We start from the raw sequence: 18,625 nt of genomic DNA on the forward strand, positions 1-18,625 counted from the left end.
ACATACATACATATAACCCAAACAGCGCTGCTACTGTAGCGTTGGAGAGGCTATGTAAAGAAATCCTACAGCTAGCAGAACTAGTAGAATTGGCAAAGACAGATACTATGTAATAAGACTGATGGAAATACGATGTCTAATTGCTATTTTGGGGACAATCTTATTATAACGCATTATTATGTACGAAGTATATGCGTTTGGTCTGCTCGATGATTCGTGCACGGACATCGATTGCCGTGTGGTCCAATCGTCTTCATCGTTTTAACTAATAGTTGTCGAGCCAAGCTACCTAGCAAGCCTTTGTTTTTTTTCCAAGCACCGGATACGAGATGGAGAAACGAAACGTCGCGTTGGTTCGAATCAGCTCAGCCCACTCGCGGCCGAGACCTTGTCAAAGCGGTCTCACAAGCCCGTATTTAAAACTTTTCTCAGCCCGAAAGCTGAATGCACCCGACATTTCTTAGGATTCCCTCCAACTTGTAACCTCGACATTACATACATACATAACGATACCATTCACTACTCGAAAGCAGTCTATTATATACTCGCACCGCCGCTCCAGAAATCATTCCAACCCCGAATACCGAAAATGACTTCATCCGCACCTACCTCGACGCCGTCCTCCTCGGGTTGCGGCGCGCTACTCTACGTCATCCCAGTGCAGGACGCGGCGTGCGCGGTACCCGCGACGGGCAACAACACCGACATCATGGGCGCGTGCTGTGGTGCTGCCGACGTAGTCTCTTACTATGACGGATGCGGGCTCTACTGCCTCGCCGCGGGCCAGACCGTTGGCGACCTTAGCGAGTGTATACGCGACAAGGGTGCCGCTCCTGGGAATATCTTCTGCAACCAGAACACCACAGCTACGGCCACCGATACGGGCGCGCCTCTGCCTACCTCGGCCAGCGCTAGCATCGTCGTCACGCATAGCGGCGGCTCGAAGCCGACCCAGAGCGGCGGCGACGGCGACAGCGATCCGAGCTCGACGGAATCTCCCGGCGCCGCTGCTGGCCTCCGACCCGAATACACTACCGTGAGCACCCTAGGTTGTGCAATCGTAGCCCTGCTCTTCTCCGCAACGGCGTTCGGTGCCCTGCAGCTATAGATTAATAATGGATGGAGTTGGAGGAAAATTTTTTTTTTTTGGATGTAATGAAAAGGTGGAAATAATGGGAGCGCCACGTACCCATATATATAGCTCCATCATAGTTGGATTCCAACGTACTACACTTGGGATTTACAACGTCTCGGTTTAACTTACTAGGGTTATGACTAGTCATAAGGGGGGGTTTGCCTTAGCATTCGTAGCCTAATATGTAATGTAGTATACTAGCTTGATGGTATGAGATTAATACTGATAGTTAGCATCGCCCTTGCTTCGGCTGAAAACTTAACACTCCATGTTCACCTCGTCTAGTATAAAACTGCATCGTGGTGTTTAAGGGAAAGTCTACGCTACATTCCTTACAAATCAGGGACCGTTAAGAGTTCTTGTGACGTTTATAATATATTTTATTATTATACAGAATCCCATCCTTTTCCCATCGAGTCTGTAAGCACCATAATCTTGCGCAGGGTCTACTGAAAGCAAACATGCTGAAAGGCCCCAGCTTTAAGCCTCCCTTCAAACTAATACGATAGTATAAGGAGGCGGGCAAGTTGCTTCGACCACGCAGTCTAGAGTATTCGCGCGACTCTAGTGCCGTCTCAACTGAAATAAAAGGTCGAATAGCTACAATTAGAGATAAGAGCACGACTATACGTTGCTGTGGCGGGCTCGCTTGCGTGCGCTCCCTGTTCCCGGATGCAGCTTCTCGTTCCGCTCTCGCTTGAGCTTCTCGTCCAACACGCGAGCTAAAATGCGTTAGGGTCACGATCTCCCTCGTACAGGTATCTAAGCAACTCGGAAACTTACTAAGCACATCGTAACCGAACTGAGGAAATTCCAAGCATAGCGAGCGGAATTCATCCTCTGCCTCCGCACGTAGCGTGTGGCTGCGGGTGGCCCAGAAGTTGGCCACGGGAGCGCGGACCGTCGTATCTTCCTTGTTGGTGTATTGGTAAATGTAACGGGCATATGTGATCTCTCCTTTAGCTGTCGAGTTTACGCAGTGAATCTTGCTGCTCGCGAGGCTCTTCAGCTTGTCCATCCCGAACTTCTCGGCCAGGGTATACACGCGCGCATGCTTCAAGAGCTGCTCACCGGTCTCGTCGACGGTGGGGATAGACGGGTCTTGTTCTAGTAGTCGCTGACCAGGAAGCTTCCTAGGGAAGTAGTCGCCGGTGTAGAGGAATTCTAGGAAACAGCCGACGGCGTCTAGCTCCTCGGTCGCGAGCTCTATTTGTCGCGGCTACGGAAAGGTATTAGAACATGGTAAGATACGGAGTAATAATAGCTAGCAGGATGGTATTAGAGGGACGTACGCTTCCATCGTCAGTGAAGGCCGCGCAGGCATCGGAGAAGAAGGGGCTTTGAGTGAGGAGGGCCTGGTGAGCAGCAAGGATAGTCTCCGTTTCGCCGTTGCCGACAACCAGAGTCACGACAGGACTAGTAAGATAACTTATGAAACTAGTACGCGGTTCGATATCAGCGCCCTCTGCGAAGGGTAGGTCTCCGCTATCGTTTCTGGCAACAGTTCCCTCAGCCTCGTCACCCTCGGCCATTTCGATATCGGCACCCGGGTTGCTGCCTTGCTGCTCCTCGACGACATCGTCAGCAAATTCCTCTGCCATATTCGCGGTCAGGCAGGTATATGTTTGGATACGCGACAGGTATATGCGCTGTAACTGATGCTGATCAAGGAATGTTTTGGTTCTGCTGCAAGCGTGGATTGTAGATTGTAAATTGTAGATTACGGCTAAGCAATTGGAGTACGGGACGTAGATAAATTAAGATAAAATCAATGAATGGCAAGGTAGGTACCTAAACAATAATTGATGAGCGTTCCTGAACGAGAGTATGTGGTAATAATTTGATCTGTGATCTGCATGTGAGCACGAGTTGCAGCTAAGAAAGAATATTGTCGCGAATATTGTCGCGGTTCCTCTTGCAGGTGCTTGGTTGGCCGGGAGAAAAGTCGGGTGGTTGGTCCACCATACCGCCCTCCAATTGGTCAAAGCTAGAGGGTAGCATCGCAGCTTCCCGTAGGTACCTACATGTAGGTACATGCTTAGGTACCTAACGTACAGCATTCAAGCCACTGCAGTAATGAAAAACGTCTACTGGCTAGGTACATCTCTAGCTTAGAATGATCCTTATGTATCACCTATAATTTATGTATTCCCAAAGGCTTTACACGATTTGATAAACTAACTATACCAATTCGACAAGATAGTTCCCATAAACTCATTAAAACGCTTCTTATAACCACCTACTTTAACACAACACGGCTCATGGGCGTCGGTTTCAACACAATTAGTTATTATAATATAAGGTACCTTATATGTACAAAGAAATTCCGCTGCTCCTCTAGAACACGGACACCATCACAAGGTCGGTTAAATAGCGAGGCGTCAACGACAGCGCGAGAAAAGTATATATAGCTCTAAGAGTCTTCATACCAGAATGGCCCTCTACGGACGAAAACAGATAAAAGATAGTTCTCTTTTACGTTTAGGACAACGGTATTAACAGAGGCTCGTGGCTTGGTTATTAATTCTTTGTGCGAATTGACCGTAAACGTCCTGCTTTATCTTAAGAAGCGAGAAAGTATCAATTCTATCCTTTTTCCTATGGATTCGTATATCTACCATAAGCGCGCATTGTTTCATTGACCATCTAGCAACGTCCCATGTATTTTATCTCGAGCTCTGAGCTACGATCTGGCTACCCTACTCAACCCTTCGACTTACACCGTAACGCTTGCTTGAAGAATGGCAGAACCGCAATATGCAATCGTCCCTGCTCTCCCGCCCGGGCAAAGACATCATCTTTTTGGGGCTACCGAAGTTCATAGGAATTTGAACGAATTAAAGCTGAACTTTAATAACGTGGTGTCGAAATGGAAATATGAGGGACTCGAAAGCTTCAGTGTAGGGGCTGTAGTTGTTCGCTTAGGAGTCAAGGAAGGTCATATAACTAAGACTCGGTATCGTAGGCTAGTCATAAAGCGAGCCCTCACCGACGACTCCGAGGACACGCTAAGGAACGAGATCGAAACGATCCAGGTCCGAGGTCTATATTATTTCGAATGTAAAGTTCGCTATGCTAACAACAAAGTAGTCATTGCACCCCGCAGAGCACATCATACACCCATTAGTCACCTGTGAATATCCGCCTCATCCAAATGCAGGGGATGCAGAAGCCGGTGGCTCTGCCGAGAATGCAGCTGATGAGCTTAGTCGACTGTTTCGACAGGTCAGCGTAAGAGCCAGGGAAGTAATCAGGGATCCTCACATCCCTTCTCGGCTGAGAAGGGGAAGGGAAGATCGTAGAATGACTACCAGAAGGCTCGTTAAGGAATTGAACTTGACGGCGCTAGACGACTACCCCTATATGATATCGGAGTACCTCGAGAATGGCAATCTGGACAGACTGTTACATAGAATTTCATATCACCATATTCCCGTCCCGAACCGAGTCCTCTGGTCTATAGCCCTCTGTAGTATGTCACCTGTTTCCTTTTTTTTTTAATCCTAGTATTTTAATTCTCGAATGCTAATTAACCCCCAAAGTGTTGAGGTCATGTATAGGAATGGCATACGGGAGGCCTTCACGGGAGGATCGTGACGCCAGATATAGGGGAGAAATTCCAGAACCAAGACTAGAAACCATTCCACCGGGTGATGCCGGTCCAAGAGGCTTAGTTCATGGGCGTATCGAGAGCAGGAACCTGATATTTGGCACCCCAGACAGTTTCCCGGAACATAACCTCGTGGCCCCTCTTAAACTCGCCGGTTTCTCGCAAGCACACATGATCGAGGATGCTCGGGGCCCAAAGACAAATCTGTTCGGGATGGGACAAGTAAGCGAATACCCTTGGGAACTCTTAATAATAGAAGGCGATATGCTAACCTTTTTTTATTTTTAGACACTCTTCGTCTTAGCCATGAACGACTACACCCATGATCTTCTCGCTCAATCTATGGCTCTGCCATCACTACAGAATGGAATTTGGACGTACGCAACCTTATTATATGGAATGAATACGACGATCGACCTGGATCTAAAAAATCTAATCGCGTACTGGATGAGCAGCGACCCTAATCTAATGATTAACCTACGGCATGTACTCCCGCTAGTCGAAAAGAACGTCGAGATGAGGAATGAGGCGTTTTACCCTGGAGTAACCCGAGAGACGGACGCCTCTGTCAGAGCCTTCTTACAGCTCATGATATACGATGCAGCTGAAGCACCACCACTACTGGTAGAACAGATGGAAGAAGTACCACCATTCCCGCTACCAGTAGTTTTTGGCGCAGTAGATGATCCTAATGCTGACGGGCCTGCTGACGAGGACCTTCTTGACGGGCCTGCTGACGAAGACGACCATCATTTTGAAGTCCCTCCAGAATTTCATGCTCCGCATGACTTCCCTGATCCGCCAATTAAGCACCCTGTAGGTGTTTTCCCTCCGCCGGCTCCACTCCCTGTTCCAGTGCCAGAAAATGAAATACCGGCGTTAGATATTGCCAACGACGAGGCTTTCGTCGAAGAGGAGCAACCTCATGACGATCTTTACGATTAGAGCCTGCTATGTATTCCCGCGCCATTTTTAGGATGGGTAACCGGTACCAGTTCCTGGTTAGTCTTGGAGTATTTACGGGTGATTTACGACTCTCCAAAGTTAGACTATTTAGAAAGTATCCGAAGTTACATTATAGGATAACCTAGTGCTTTAATCTACCCTGTAATATAATGCTTTAAAACTGTATGATTCTCATGTATTAGGTTAATTTTATTATGTACTTAATACACCAATTTGGATATTTATCCTTTATCATGACCTACGTGTATCATAAATGGCTTTAGCAATCGACTTTATTTTCCTAGGGATTCTCTCGTTCATTTTACTCGACGTACATTCATAGCCTTTCTAGAATTAAGTCAAGTTTATTCAATCAAACTTTCTTTCGGCTAGAATTCTCAGAGCATACGTGGCATAGAAATGTTAAATACTATCCCTTTAGTTAGATCGAAGTAATACCGAGTCCATTATATGTCATGTGTGTTGAAAGAGTTTGGAAATTCATGCTCAGCTTGCGTTTATCTTAGTTGGCACCTATTATGCTGGATACGTTTACTTAATGTAGGCTGTTTACTATAAAAGCATCGGTTAATATGTATGTTCTATTTTTCGTCGAGATGCTTTATCTTAGCTTTAAGACTTCCTAAGTACCTTGTAGAAATCTCTATACCTACCGCTAGTTCTTGGAGTCGACAGGGTAGAATGCGATAGTACGAGCTGGTGGCTTCGAAGGACACTCAAATATCCGGACCGGTGAGTTGAATGAGCGATATTAGTGAATACTGGTTTTTATGTAGCTTATTGTTATGAAGTTTGGGTGTCTGCTCTTATGTCTCAACTATAATTACAGAGCAAATATGGATAGAGAAGAGCAGCGTTCTCATTGCGTCAGGTTTGTGAGAGCACTATGCCCTGTAGATGAGCCGAGTATCTCTTCGAAGAGCGAATTTATAACCTTAAGCCTGAGTTAGACTTTTATCGTTGGACGCCTCGAGGATATATAAACTCGACGGCCACGGCTCATGCTTATAATTAGCTTCTCCAAGTAAGTGCAGCTTATTCAAGTAAGTGCCCTTTCCCCTGCTCACGTAGAACCTGTTGTACAGTTTCGAGAACCGTGGCATGAAGCGCCTTAGGAGCAGCAACGAAGCCAAAATTCGCGCTCATCTTCCTTCCCACCCCGAGATCAATAGGTTTCCCATTAATATCTGTAATCTTACCACCAACCTCTTCAAATAGGAGCACTTTAGGCAGCTGGAGTTAGTGATCGCTTCTTCGGTTGTGAATTTTGGGGGACTGGATATGCCTCGGGATTGATACGACCTTTTAAACGGCCAGGCGGAGGAATGTTGAATGTTGATTCCAAGGATAGGTGAAGAAAGGGGAAAAGGGGGAACCTTTGATGTTAGATTAGGTACGTACTGGCTCCTGCGTGATCCCATATCTTCCCCGTCCGACTTCGCTGCTTGTAAACCCAGACTGTCATATTTGCGAGCCCGATACCAAGAGTTACCCATCGAAGAACCCATGCGAGCAAGTCGCAGCCTCTGTTTTTAATATTCAGCCTGTCCATAATCAGTTGATGGACGTCGTCTACCCCCGAGTCCAGCATGTTATAGCAAGATACCGGCCGCAAAGCCTGAGATGATTCGGCTTCAGCGTGCGGCTCGATTCTACGAACTTGGGCTTCGTCGGGCGACGACGCTATCAACGCGCGAGTGTAGGTGCCATGACCTTTCACGGCGAATACGATGCATCCCCGCCCCGTTGGGTCTACGGAAGTATTTGTGATGGGAGCCACAGCATTGGCAGAAATGGTAGGACAACCGACGACGCTGAGGACCTGGCTGCTTCCTTGTAATAACGCGACGTTTATCGCGTATGCTTCGCGTCGGACAAACGTTTTTGTGCCATCGATCGGATCAAAAACCCAGACTCGACCGGCTTGCGGGCCGCCAGGTTCGCCAAAACCGCACCAATCGATCATCTCGCACATTTGGTCGGGGGTCTCTGGTAGCTTACAAAGAGACTTTGCTTGGTCGTCTTCAAGTCTTCGAAGTAAACTCCACACCCGGTCTAACAAAACGGGGTTGGCCCGCAAATCTGCTGCCGACTCCTCCCCGACGAATTTATCGTTAGGGAAAGCATGGTGAATAGTAGCGGTCAATAATGCTTGAATGGCGAAGTCGGCTACCGTGACAGGGCTTAGGTCATCTTTCTCGATGACTCCTTTGTCTTCAACTGAGATCACAGCCTGGCTGAGTTTAGCTGCTGATTGGATCGCCGCAATTGCAACTCTCAACTCTTTAGAATACGGGCTATCCATTTTGAATTTTCTTTCAGGGGTAATAAGAATTATGATAGGGACTCTCCTTAATGCCGATCAATTACATCTAAAATATAAATATAGGTAATACATGTGATGATGATGTAGGTCCAGTCCAGTCCACGGAAATATGTTTACAGCTAGGATCTGATTCGGGATTGTGTGTGCTCCGCCAGCCGAGCGGGAATCGAATGGATCTCGCTCCACAAATCTACGGATTAATGTAGATCTAGTTTTACATCATGTGGCTACATAAGCTGGCATCATAATAATACATTTAATTCGCTCATCACCTGAACAATGATGTAAGTGTACCTTGACTTCGAGTCTTATTATTGTATAATTATTTGGGGCTTTTAAGAAAAAGGTTAAGAGTTTTACTAATAGTGAAAAAGAGCTTGCGAAAGAAGAAAATGACATATAGAAGATCAAACACTAATATCGCAAAATTGAGGCTGAAATCAATGAAGTGCTTTGCCGGTTTGTTAAGTGGGCGGGCCCGGGTACAATCACCGGCCGAGCTTACATTCTCGTCTTTGATCAATATTATTCTCAAGATCCTTTTAGGTACGTGCTACAGTTCTATATAAATCACCAAGAGGTAGTTAACTTTCTAAGGTACCCGTAGTTTAAAAACGGTTGGATAAAAAAAGGTAAGGCGTATTTTCGATGATCTCGGTCGCGTTGCTTCAAGATATCCGTCGGAATGTTTAATAGCGGCAATAATTATCACAGGGATGACAAATACCGGGTAAACCGAATTTTAATTCTAATAGGTTGCATGCCTAAGCCCGGATCCGTATGATCCTAACGACGGCTTTGTACTATATATGGAAATGGTACAGAGTCCTACACCACCTATAAGTTAGACCAACCAATCACACTTACAAGAAAACCGCCCTACGTAGTAAGACAAACACGTAGTGTCCGAACATCCCGAAGCTACCCACCGCTCAGCTTCTCGGCCAGCCTTCGGGCTCCGGCCAACTTGTGCATATGTACTCGATCTTATCCAAGACCCCCAAGCCCCCCGCTCAGCCCTACATACGATTTCTTTCGTTTGATTTCGGTTGTTTCATTTATCTCGCTTGCTTGTATCCGCCCTTCTCTCGCTTCGAGAGTATAATATGTGACAAAGTCTTCCTCCATCAAGGTCGGAGAAGACGAAGATGGCCAACTTAAGACAACAACCTTCATCCTTTCGACGTTCGCTCCTCGGTTTCATCCAGGCGGTATTTGCCCTTGCTCTGTTTGCCATATTTGTCATCGTCTGGTTAGTGCAGGGCGGGTCGATTCCTCTCCCCGAATGGGCAAAAGCGTGGAACGGCGTCTCGCCTGAACTACAAAGGACTTATGCCGCTGCTCTAGTCCCAGCGGTGTGCATTCTAGCGGTGCTCTTCATCGGTGCTGGAATCATTCTTATGAGGAGAGAGCAGAGGCAAGATAGGAACAGTGCTGTCTAGGGGACTCGCTACCGCTGCCGGTGCCGAAGATGGGGGAAAAGGTCGACCGAAACCAAGTTGTCCACACGTGAGATGCGCCTCGAGGTATAAACGCCACACCCTCGCGAGCATCGTGTGATCACGGAATTCCGAACAAAGTCCTAGCAGGCAATTCCGCCACCGCTTACTGTGGGTCACTATGGAGTCACCGTTATAATCTTATACCCGGGAGGGCTCGGGACCGTCTTCTCCGGGTTTATGTCTGAGAGTACTTGGCCTTGGCTGACCAAACAACCTCGAAATGAATTCAAATGCCCGATTCAAAATTTCGCCCCTTATTATCAATTATATAGCTCAGAAACGAGCAAGTCCTTCTCGGCGTCCTATTTGGACTTCTTTTACGAAACCGAATGTCGGATAATCGTTTCATACGAATATATACCGCTGCTACATATCAGCTCACATCAAAGTGTAAATCCATTCACCCGGTATTAAAACATACACACCTTCGTGGAAAGGGGGTATCTCTTCTATCGGGACCCCTTAACCAGCGATGACGCGGTGCTAAATTCAATTTTGGTACAGGACTATGCAGTTTATGAATTGGGAGGAGCAGTTGCCATATGTCTTTTTCAAAGAAGAACATTTTTGCATTTTATTACTTTGAGCATTTATGAGTTTACGATGCATATTGGGTGCTTGGGTACGGTGTTTTGGGATGTGCATAAGGCTGGGGAGCAAATGATGTTGAATTTGGAAGTACGGCAACTTGCAAATCAGGGAGTACAGGGGCGATACCATAGAGCTTATGTATATGTTTAGCTCAGCCAATTTTACATTTTATGATCCGAGACTGGTATTCTTGAGCCTAACTAACGGCCTAGAGATAAACACCTAGGTAGGTTAGGTAGTTAAGAAGAGTGCCTGTTTTAGCTATTTTTATAAGCGAACATGAATTGAAAGGTGGCGTACATTCACCCAGTACCAGAATCATCGCTGCTCTCATAACTTCGGAGTAGAACGACACGATGGTATTAGTTGGAAGCGCGTGAGGCTACCAAGGTAGAGGCCAATCTTGGCAAGGACGGACTACGCTAACCAGCGCGGCAACTATCATAGCTAGTGTTCTCTCTGTCCAAATACTAGCTGTCGATGTTGTTGAGATAGGCCGATATGCCTGTATGAGATTGTGTTCTTCCATCTTGTTAAATCTCGACCGGTTCGGGTATATTATTTCTTGTTCTCTTAGAAGGCATGCGATCGCTGTCTGTAGTCAGGGACAGGATAAAGCTGCAAGTGAATTTAGAAAAGGCCGTATCCCAAAATAAGATATCTATCCAATCATCATAGGTATCAAGGTGGCTTCTGAAGGGAGCGCCCGAAGCCTCGGGTAACTGTTGTCTAAGACTTCACCGCGTTCGAGCCAGTTGAGAACCATGCATTTAGACCCCTAGATTTATGCCGGCTAAAGAACCTGGAGAAATTAAGGGGCATTTAGAACGCCACATTACCATTTCAATTAGGGGCCAGACATTACCCAGGGCTGACTGTATGGTTTTCTAGTATCCAGATACAGATGTTCTTGTAATTATTGGGCATACTATGGACTTTTAATAAATTCAGCTGCCCTCTCGGATATGGCGTAAAGTGTGGCAGTTAAATGACCGCTAATCTGCATTGGTAGCACGGACGCGTCGACCACACGAACATTAGATGTCCCGTATACCTTGAACTTAGGGTCAACGACCCCTCCGAGCTCGCGGGACATCATCGAGGCCGACCCGATAGGATGGTGATTAGGAGTTACTATTAAGTGCGGTCAGTTTGGCACCACTGGAATGTGACATTCTTACCAGTGCTTGCAATGAAAGCCGCCCATTGAGCATCAGTAGCATTGCGAGGCAGTGCTTCGTCGCCAGGGACTAGATTACCAACTACAACATCGCTGATCGGGTCTGTATGCCAGAGATCTTGCGAGAGCCGCCCAAGCTCGGTTTGGATTGCGAGATCGAAATCGATTAAGAAGTACTCCGGGTCAATTGCGGGATCGCTGGCCTCGATTGACTTGAGGTGGACACTACCTCGAGAGAAAGGCAGCAAAGGCCAAAATGCTGATAGGAGGATATTGCCGGAAGCCGAGGTTAGGGTTTCAGCAATTGTAACATTGTCTTTGAAGATTAGATTGTGCTGTATGCGGAATATCTTTTCTAATTGGTGAGCATCAATAGCTCTGTTATTAATATCTGAGACCTTTCGAGCCCATTCGGATAGCTTGGCATATGTCGCCTCTGCCACTGCAGATGTCTGTTTGCCGAATAGGTCTTGGGCTGTGGCAAATGTTGCGTATGGTATAGTTCCTGTTAGATTGATATTTGAGGTGTACTCGAGGGCCACGTTGGGCTGGTCCTGCAAATGCTCACCCACTCCGGGGAGGTTGATCTTCGTTTCTATGCCGTGCTCTTTAAGGATACTAGCTATGTCAATATGTGTATATGGCTGGCTAACGCTTCAGCCTACCTCGGATTTCCAACACCTGAGCGTTCAAGGATTAGAGGGCTTCTTAAAGACCCGGCGGACAGTATGACTTCTTTCGCTGCGCTTATAACGACCGTTTGGCCGGTAGGATCCAGATATTCAACACCATCTGCTAAGAGCGCGTTGTCGTCTGTTAATGAATTCCCCCAAGTCAATTTCGTCACTGTCCCCTTAATGATCTTGAGGTTAGGTCTCTGTTCAATAGGATAGTAGAACGCTCGAGCGGCGTCTTCTCGAATGTTTGCGTTTCTGTCTAATGTCTGTGGCCAAACATCAAACCCGCGTGTTTCACCACCATTGACGTCTAGGTTGAGGGGGTAACCCAAACTCTCCCAAGCCTGTTGAGCGAGTTCGTAGAAGGATCCGTTAAGGAGTCTAAATGGAAACCCCGTTTTCACCAATCCGTCCTTACCGTGATATTCTGCATTGAAAGTGGCGCCAGCGGCCTGCTGGGCTGTAGTGGGAGGAGAGAACTGTTCGACCTGTTTGAAATAAGGATATAATGTGTCCCAATTCCAACCGTCGTTCCCGAGAGATTTCCATGCGTCAAACTGAGCCTTGTCGCCTCGGATGTAAGTCATACCTAGACTATTAGCGGGTTCGACTAAGAGATCAGACTGTATTAGACCTACCATTGATTGTACTAGTCCCTCCAATGGCCTTGCCAGCATGGAAAGGGATTGATTTATTATGAGCTCCCGGCTGTGGCGTCGTAGCATATTGCCAATCGATCTCGGTATTTAAGGCGCGGAGGAACGCGCCAACGTCTGTGACATTGGGGTTGTTGCGAACATCATCACCCGGTTCGACAACTGCGACTTTGATATTCGGGTCTTCTGATAATCGATTTGCTAGCACAAGTCCGCACGTACCAGCGCCGGCGATCACGTAGTCAAAGGTTTCGCATTTTGCCTTGGCACCAAGAGCGATGAATATTAGAGGAATAGCTAGTTTCATTGTCGATGGAAAACTCTCATAAGATAAGATCTATCTATGAGAAGACCACGCTAGGTTAGACTCTCTAGAATGCGGATGTTAAACTTATGAAATAACACACCGCATCGGATGTGAGGATTCTTTGGAGCCATGCTGGCTGACAAGAAATATTGCCACGGGCCGAATCGTCGCATCTGATTACTGTTCCAGGGCGTGATAGAGCTGAATTCCCAGGTGTTTTCAGCACCATCGCATATCATTCGCCGCCTTGGATCGTCTAGTCTAGGGGGGTGATCCGGGCTTGTCTTGATAGGATTGCGGGGAAGCTATTTATTGCGTAACATTCTCCTTGCTTTTCAGTGAATCGGTAGATGGAACGCTGTATAGGGCTGAAAAGCTAGAATGCAACTATTCTCCATGGACTCTAGCATTTAAGTCTGGGTCGATTACCACTCTTTGAAGCCGTTGGGATTTTGTACGTAGAGGGATTCAAGTCATAATAGCTTACGCTTTCCCGTAAGCTACAGCCATGGCTACACGGCTTTCCCAATCGATTGCTGACAGTGAATAACTCCGCTAAACTTCCTTCATCATCTTATAATCACACTAGGAGTCTTTGTATTCGTATGTCCCAACTTACACCCCAACAACATCCAAAGGCTGGACTAACCTAGCTGGTTAAGGAATTACGGACTGATCGCCCATTTCAAATTTAGCATGATAGAAAGAGGGAATATTTACATTTCTTAACTTTTATAATAGTAAGAGTCAAGATATGACATGAAGTTCTTGGTTCGTACGACTCTGAAACAACCATCGTGCTTCATACGCGGTCCTCTCCAATTTGAGAGTAGCCGACTTAGCACAAGGGCTAGGTAATAACAACTCTCATTCTTGGAAATCGTCTGACATAACTTTAGTCACGAAGTTCTTTAACATCTACCACGTATCGCCGGGTAAGGTATTGAGAGGAAAATAGTAAAAAAGAAATAAAAAAAAATAATAAAAAAAGAAGAAGAGAGAAAAAGAGCCGGATCGCGCTATTGCTTATTTGACTCCGGGAATAAGTCATGTCGATAGCATTGGTCCTTGCTTTGACGAAGTGGTCCGCGCCTAAAGATGCCCAGATATTCGGTGCTGGTGCCCGCAGATGCGAAACGTAGCGATTGCAACCCTCGTCAGTCCGAGGTCGAAGCCTGTAGTGTCCGGTATATGTAGATAGCTAACCTAGACAGGTCGCACGCCAAGTTGCACTATGTATTAGTTCGCGGTGATACGATTGCAACGGCTCACTAACGAAGCCAGGGCGGTAGATCTTGCGGTGATAGGCAGGTGATGCCCCATGCAGCATTGTCGATCTGCCGCCTGGTGAGCTGAGCTGAGCTATCCGCCCAATCACACTGCCAAACCCGTTGTCGTGCTGCACCCAACGCGACCACCTGCGGTCCCCGGCTTCCCCTTTCATATATACCATGTCTCTCATCCCGGACGGGGGGCTTTCGTAGAGATCCAGCTGAGGAAACGGGCTCGCTCGGTCCTGCTAACGGTATTACGAAGGAGATAGGTATAGCATATATCTATCTACGTTCGTATCAGGCGTATGGGGTCCGAAAGGGGAAGGCAGGTATACATCCCCTGTCACGATGCGTTCGGATCTACGCTAAGGTACGCAACCCGTTTCCCATCCATGCTGAACGGTCTTGTTCGATGTCGCGCAGGGCTAGTAATACCGAATTGTCGCATGAAGATCTCAGATGGGCTTTCTTGTCCAATGGTTTGGCCCATTTCTCTCGTCAAAGGTCTTGGATTAGACATTCGCACGCTGACCTGAGCTCGTGTGTACCGCTTGGTCTCCGTTATAAGTAGTAGGCAAGATGCTACCATCGACATGTCACTAGCACTTGCTCTTGGTTCTGCAGGTCAAAGCTGTTATCATCTCCGTCTCTCGACCGATCAAGTTGTACTCTATTGCCGCCCGTCATGTTTGGCTCTAAGGTATGTCCACGGCAATGAGCTGCTGTCTGAATCCCTCATGCATCGTATTAGGCAGGATCGCTTATGTACATTCTCTATTAGATCCTCCCTGCCATTTTCCTGGCCATCGTAAACGTATCGGCCCTCGCAGTAGAGAAGGTTGCCATAAGACAAGATCAGACTTGCGTAGCTACGTGCGGCAAGGTTTGCTACTGGCAGGAAGATATCGACGAAGCCGTAAAGCAGGGATATTCTTTACACCAGTCCGGCCAGACTGTTGGTACGTTAGATACTTATTTCCTAATTATTATATTCGTCTTATATACCTAACAGCCTATTCCCATATCACAGGTTCGAACGACTATCCTCACCAGTACAATAACCGCGAGGGTTTTGACTTCCCCGGGCAGGCCCCTTACTACGAATTCCCTATCCTAAGCAGCTTCGACCCTTATGATGGAGGCAGCCCCGGTGCGGACCGTGTCGTTTTCAATGAGGGTGGCGACTACCAAGGCGCTATTACGCACACCGGAGCAAGCGGTAATAACTTCGTGGAGTGCACCTAAGTGCGCGCCGTCCAAGTTGATGGGAGCAGGGCCCGCTTTGGTCCAATGCTGAGTTGTGTGAAGGGTTATAAGTGCTCTGTATATATTCAAGCATGTCAGCATTTTGCTTGTTCAAATATGATGGCACATGCTCTGTACCATAACCTCCATAATTGCGAGTTGTGTATTAGGAATTATATTCGAGGAAGCATACGAAATCTGCCGGAAGTGTTCCATAATTGTAGTTTGCTCAATCGGGAGACGGCGAGGAGCTGAATAAACTAGAAAATATCGGATCATAAGTATATCGTTGCAATGCAGCCGCACCAGGCCAAGGTCAAGGATATACTTCAACATATCGTCTTCAGTTGTGTTCTTTGGCCTTTAGCCATGTAGAAATATTCACCAGTAGTAGAAAATTCTCAACAGAAATGTGGTATCAACAGTATATTATATTTTAACATCATAGCCGCCTGTAACTATACTCTCATCTAAGAGCAAAGCTAGAAGTTGTTACAGACGCCAAAGGCGTAGTAGCCAGCCATTATGCTTCCCTTTTTAACGGCACCCGCCGGCCAGACATCGACACCAATAACTCGTGATACACATACAACATGCACGTTAATAGAGAAACACCCAAGCAAAACAGAAATGCTTATTGCTTTTGCGAGATCATCATCTCCTCATTGTCGGCAATGGGCGCGGGGCGGTTAACGGATTTGTTCAGCTCGTTCTCGCCGACAACGCTAGTGGTACCCTCAAGATTAAGGTGGTAATCCCTGTTCTGGCTGAGGACATACTCTTCCTTGTCGATGTGTCGGAAAGTAAAATAGAAGACGATGGTGAGGACACCACCGGCGATGGCCGGGCCGCCGAAATCCCACGTCAAGTACGGATCGGTAATGACGGAAGAGCAGGCTAAGCCGATAGCGTAGGCCACGGCCGTGTTAAACAAATTCAGAGCAGATACCAGACCACGCATGTTAACAGGAGCACGCGAATATGCGATACCGTAGGCGGGCACATTGACGAATAGCTCCGAAATACCACCAATGGCAAATGGGATGGCCATCCACCAGATGCTGATAGGGGCCACACCAGTACCGATGGAACAGTCGCTAGAACCGTACTCTCCGCAGGGAGACTGCTGGTACGCGTAGTAGTTCAAGATAGCATAACCAGCACCACCCACCGATGACATGGCAAGACCGGTGGTAATACGGGCAACGGGGCCATAATGAATATTTAACCTCCGAAGAAGAGGATACAGGCCGTAGTTCAAAACCGGCGCCATAGCAATGATACTAAGCGAGTTAAAGTTGTTAATAACGTCGTTAGGAACACCGTTGGTTGTCAGCATGGTTGACAGGAAGCTAGCAGCGGCACCGAGACCGTTATCGTTAATATACTGGATCGGGAAAAAGCAGAAGATACCGGTAGCCTGGAATGTTCGTCGCACGTCGTCAACAAATTCATCGTTCCAGTCGACCTTGTAGTGGTCGAGGCCTGCAGCTTCGAGGCGCGAAGGCTTAGCCAGGTCCCAGAAACCGGAGCGACCAAGCTTCCTAAACCCACCACGGCGGAGGCAGATGCCAAGGACTCGGAAAACGTTGCCAAGATCGCTTCCGCCCGGAGGATGAAGGATCAATCGCTTGTAGAGGAACCAGAGAAGGATCGGGAGGGGAAGGTAGAGCAGAAGAGGGATGAGGAATGCAAGCCACCATCCCACGTACTTCTCCGAATATGATGTGGCAACTCCCATGAAACCACCGATGTTGATCAGAAGGTAAAACCAAAGCATAACTCGTTCGGTAGTGGACTCGGGATCTTGGATCACACGCTCGCCAGAGTCTAGCGTCATGACCTTAGGGACGGTCGTGGTCATTTGATCTAGTAGAAGGGGAGAAACGTTGGGCTTGAACATAGCTTAGAAAAAAGCCTGTTAGTCTTAACCATTCCATAAAAATGCGCCATGAAAGAGACTTACCAGCACCAATCGCTAGGATATACACGGAGAGGAAGTAGGGAACCTTAGCCGTGCCGGCTGCTAAAAGGTCTTTGGCACCTGCGGCAACCATCAAGACGTGAGCAACACCGAATACGACGACACCCCAGCAGATAAGGGTGAAACGTCCAGTCTTCACGTCGGCGAGCCAGCCGAAAAGCATAGGTAGCGCGTACGCCAACATGCTAAAGGACTGAGTAACAGCATTTGCCGTGACGGTTCCGAGCCCTAGAGCGCCGGCCGTCTGCTGGGTCCCCTCCGGAGGAGCTCCGTATCCGTTTCCATTTGCCGGTAGAGGTCGATTAACATAGTTGCTAATCAGGGGCTGAATACCATAGTAAGAAGCTCTTTCGCAGAACTCCACTACGCAGATTAAATAGGCGACAACAGGTAGGCTGCCGGGAACTCGGCGCAGAGTCCTCATCTCCTCCTCTGTCGGCTTGCCCTCGTAATCCGCCTCCATTATAGAGGGGTCAAGGTACGCGTTGTGAGAATCACCCGGAGGCGTCTTGGACATCTTCTCCTCGTCGATAGGCGAGCTAGTGCCCCAGGCACGGTCTACTGCGTTACCTAAGGCATGTCAGCAGGCGTTCAAATAGCTAAACGACGTCGACGTCGACATCGTCATCGTCGTCACGTCTCTTGGTGTTCAACATACCCATCGCTAATCCCTGTCTCTAGACGGTTCGCAGTTACGCAGATGGATGCGATACTAGAAAACAGAGAAAGCAAGAAATCGGAGGGGACGGTGGGATTTATGCTAAAAAGGCCCAGGATGGCCCGCAATATCGGGAGCTATGTACGTGCGTACTAGATGCGTGCTAGGTATGCATGGGGTTTGACACGGATAAATACTACCAAGTATCGGGTCTCCAGGTGAGCCTCGTATCAAGCAAAAGCAATAACCATGCTATAGATGGTTCTCGGCGTGCGGCGAGGCTCGAGGGGGCGAAAGACGAGAGAGAGGATCTTACAGGTTCTTGGAGCTACTTTTACTAGCGACGGACCAGACCATATCGTCGGACTTTCCGTATCTCTACCTGTCTTGGTCTCGAGCATGGAGCGGCAGCCAGTAAGAGCAGACAGAGTCGTTATCTTCGTGCCACCCATGCGGGTCTAGCGATGGGGTTTGTTTGGGCTACCCCTGTCCCGGTATCTTTTGTCTTTGACAA

At 47.6% G+C, this 18,625-nt stretch overlaps 8 protein-coding genes across 8 annotated transcripts; 4 read left to right on the forward strand and 4 right to left on the reverse strand.

Annotated features, from left to right (window-relative positions):
* Positions 1–363: 363 nt before the first annotated feature.
* Positions 364–1,296, forward strand: F4817DRAFT_147658 (uncharacterized protein). The gene has a single exon (XM_049297938.1). The coding sequence runs from the start codon at positions 590–592 to the stop codon at positions 1,106–1,108; it is 519 nt and encodes a 172-aa protein (XP_049158158.1). The 5' UTR covers positions 364–589; the 3' UTR covers positions 1,109–1,296.
* Positions 1,297–1,433: 137 nt separating this feature from the next.
* Positions 1,434–2,819, reverse strand: F4817DRAFT_147674 (uncharacterized protein). Its single transcript, XM_049297939.1, has 3 exons — positions 2,428–2,819; positions 1,919–2,354; positions 1,434–1,857 (listed from the first exon to the last, which is right to left on the reverse strand). The coding sequence occupies exons 1-3, from the start codon at positions 2,734–2,736 to the stop codon at positions 1,760–1,762; spliced, it is 843 nt and encodes a 280-aa protein (XP_049158159.1). The 5' UTR covers positions 2,737–2,819; the 3' UTR covers positions 1,434–1,759.
* A 468-nt stretch (positions 2,820–3,287) lies between these two features.
* On the forward strand, positions 3,288–5,935 carry F4817DRAFT_340803 (uncharacterized protein). Its single transcript, XM_049303683.1, has 4 exons — positions 3,288–4,170; positions 4,226–4,607; positions 4,678–4,967; positions 5,034–5,935. Exons 1-4 carry the CDS (start codon positions 3,877–3,879, stop codon positions 5,688–5,690), a joined length of 1,623 nt encoding a protein of 540 aa, XP_049158160.1. The 5' UTR covers positions 3,288–3,876; the 3' UTR covers positions 5,691–5,935.
* Positions 5,936–6,703: 768 nt separating this feature from the next.
* F4817DRAFT_147731 (carbohydrate phosphatase) lies at positions 6,704–8,165 on the reverse strand. The gene is made up of 2 exons (XM_049297940.1): positions 7,113–8,165; positions 6,704–6,934 (listed from the first exon to the last, which is right to left on the reverse strand). Exons 1-2 carry the CDS (start codon positions 8,014–8,016, stop codon positions 6,747–6,749), a joined length of 1,092 nt encoding a protein of 363 aa, XP_049158161.1. The 5' UTR covers positions 8,017–8,165; the 3' UTR covers positions 6,704–6,746.
* A 1,020-nt stretch (positions 8,166–9,185) lies between these two features.
* Positions 9,186–9,550, forward strand: F4817DRAFT_316923 (uncharacterized protein; the record flags this gene model as incomplete). Its single annotated transcript, XM_049300741.1, has 2 exons — positions 9,186–9,420; positions 9,480–9,550. The coding sequence occupies 2 exons, from the start codon at positions 9,186–9,188 to the stop codon at positions 9,548–9,550; spliced, it is 306 nt and encodes a 101-aa protein (XP_049158162.1).
* Positions 9,551–10,658: 1,108 nt separating this feature from the next.
* On the reverse strand, positions 10,659–13,550 carry F4817DRAFT_147794 (putative GMC oxidoreductase). Its single transcript, XM_049297942.1, has 4 exons — positions 12,626–13,550; positions 11,976–12,576; positions 11,312–11,928; positions 10,659–11,264 (listed from the first exon to the last, which is right to left on the reverse strand). Exons 1-4 carry the CDS (start codon positions 12,948–12,950, stop codon positions 11,059–11,061), a joined length of 1,749 nt encoding a protein of 582 aa, XP_049158163.1. The 5' UTR covers positions 12,951–13,550; the 3' UTR covers positions 10,659–11,058.
* A 1,111-nt stretch (positions 13,551–14,661) lies between these two features.
* Positions 14,662–15,525, forward strand: F4817DRAFT_147766 (uncharacterized protein). Its single transcript, XM_049297941.1, has 3 exons — positions 14,662–14,924; positions 15,006–15,183; positions 15,255–15,525. The coding sequence occupies exons 1-3, from the start codon at positions 14,910–14,912 to the stop codon at positions 15,467–15,469; spliced, it is 408 nt and encodes a 135-aa protein (XP_049158164.1). The 5' UTR covers positions 14,662–14,909; the 3' UTR covers positions 15,470–15,525.
* Positions 15,526–16,103: 578 nt separating this feature from the next.
* F4817DRAFT_359453 (MFS general substrate transporter) lies at positions 16,104–18,115 on the reverse strand (the record flags this gene model as incomplete). The annotated part of the gene is made up of 3 exons (XM_049306160.1): positions 16,104–17,374; positions 17,436–18,023; positions 18,112–18,115. The coding sequence occupies 3 exons, from the start codon at positions 18,113–18,115 to the stop codon at positions 16,104–16,106; spliced, it is 1,863 nt and encodes a 620-aa protein (XP_049158165.1).
* Positions 18,116–18,625: the final 510 nt, after the last annotated feature.

This window comes from Daldinia loculata (assembly GCF_022478755.1).
Source record: "Daldinia loculata strain CBS 113971 unplaced genomic scaffold F4817scaffold_31, whole genome shotgun sequence".
In the NCBI taxonomy this organism is placed as follows: Eukaryota; Fungi; Ascomycota; class Sordariomycetes; order Xylariales; family Hypoxylaceae; genus Daldinia; species Daldinia loculata.

Excerpts from the sequence above, each read along its gene's own strand:
- F4817DRAFT_147658 (XM_049297938.1), top strand. The coding sequence starts at position 590 with ATGACTTCATCCGCACCTACCTCGACGCCGTCCTCCTCGGGTTGCGGC.
- F4817DRAFT_147766 (XM_049297941.1), top strand. Across the intron at positions 15,184-15,254 it reads CCAGTCCGGCCAGACTGTTG|GTTCGAACGACTATCCTCAC; the intron begins GTACGTTAGATA and ends CCCATATCACAG.
- F4817DRAFT_147794 (XM_049297942.1), bottom strand. The coding sequence starts at position 12,950 with ATGAAACTAGCTATTCCTCTAATATTCATCGCTCTTGGTGCCAAGGCA. Across the intron at positions 12,577-12,625 it reads AGGGACTAGTACAATCAATG|GTATGACTTACATCCGAGGC; the intron begins GTAGGTCTAATA and ends CTAATAGTCTAG. Across the intron at positions 11,929-11,975 it reads TCAGGTGTTGGAAATCCGAG|TATCCTTAAAGAGCACGGCA; the intron begins GTAGGCTGAAGC and ends TGACATAGCTAG.
- F4817DRAFT_147674 (XM_049297939.1), bottom strand. The coding sequence starts at position 2,736 with ATGGCAGAGGAATTTGCTGACGATGTCGTCGAGGAGCAGCAAGGCAGC. Across the intron at positions 2,355-2,427 it reads CCTTCACTGACGATGGAAGC|CCGCGACAAATAGAGCTCGC; the intron begins GTACGTCCCTCT and ends ACCTTTCCGTAG. Across the intron at positions 1,858-1,918 it reads GTTCGGTTACGATGTGCTTA|CTCGCGTGTTGGACGAGAAG; the intron begins GTAAGTTTCCGA and ends AACGCATTTTAG.
- F4817DRAFT_340803 (XM_049303683.1), top strand. The coding sequence starts at position 3,877 with ATGGCAGAACCGCAATATGCAATCGTCCCTGCTCTCCCGCCCGGGCAA. Across the intron at positions 4,171-4,225 it reads ACGAGATCGAAACGATCCAG|TCATTGCACCCCGCAGAGCA; the intron begins GTCCGAGGTCTA and ends ACAACAAAGTAG. Across the intron at positions 4,608-4,677 it reads CTGGTCTATAGCCCTCTGTA|TGTTGAGGTCATGTATAGGA; the intron begins GTATGTCACCTG and ends TAACCCCCAAAG.
- F4817DRAFT_147731 (XM_049297940.1), bottom strand. The coding sequence starts at position 8,016 with ATGGATAGCCCGTATTCTAAAGAGTTGAGAGTTGCAATTGCGGCGATC. Across the intron at positions 6,935-7,112 it reads ATGGGATCACGCAGGAGCCA|TGCTCCTATTTGAAGAGGTT; the intron begins GTACGTACCTAA and ends AGCTGCCTAAAG.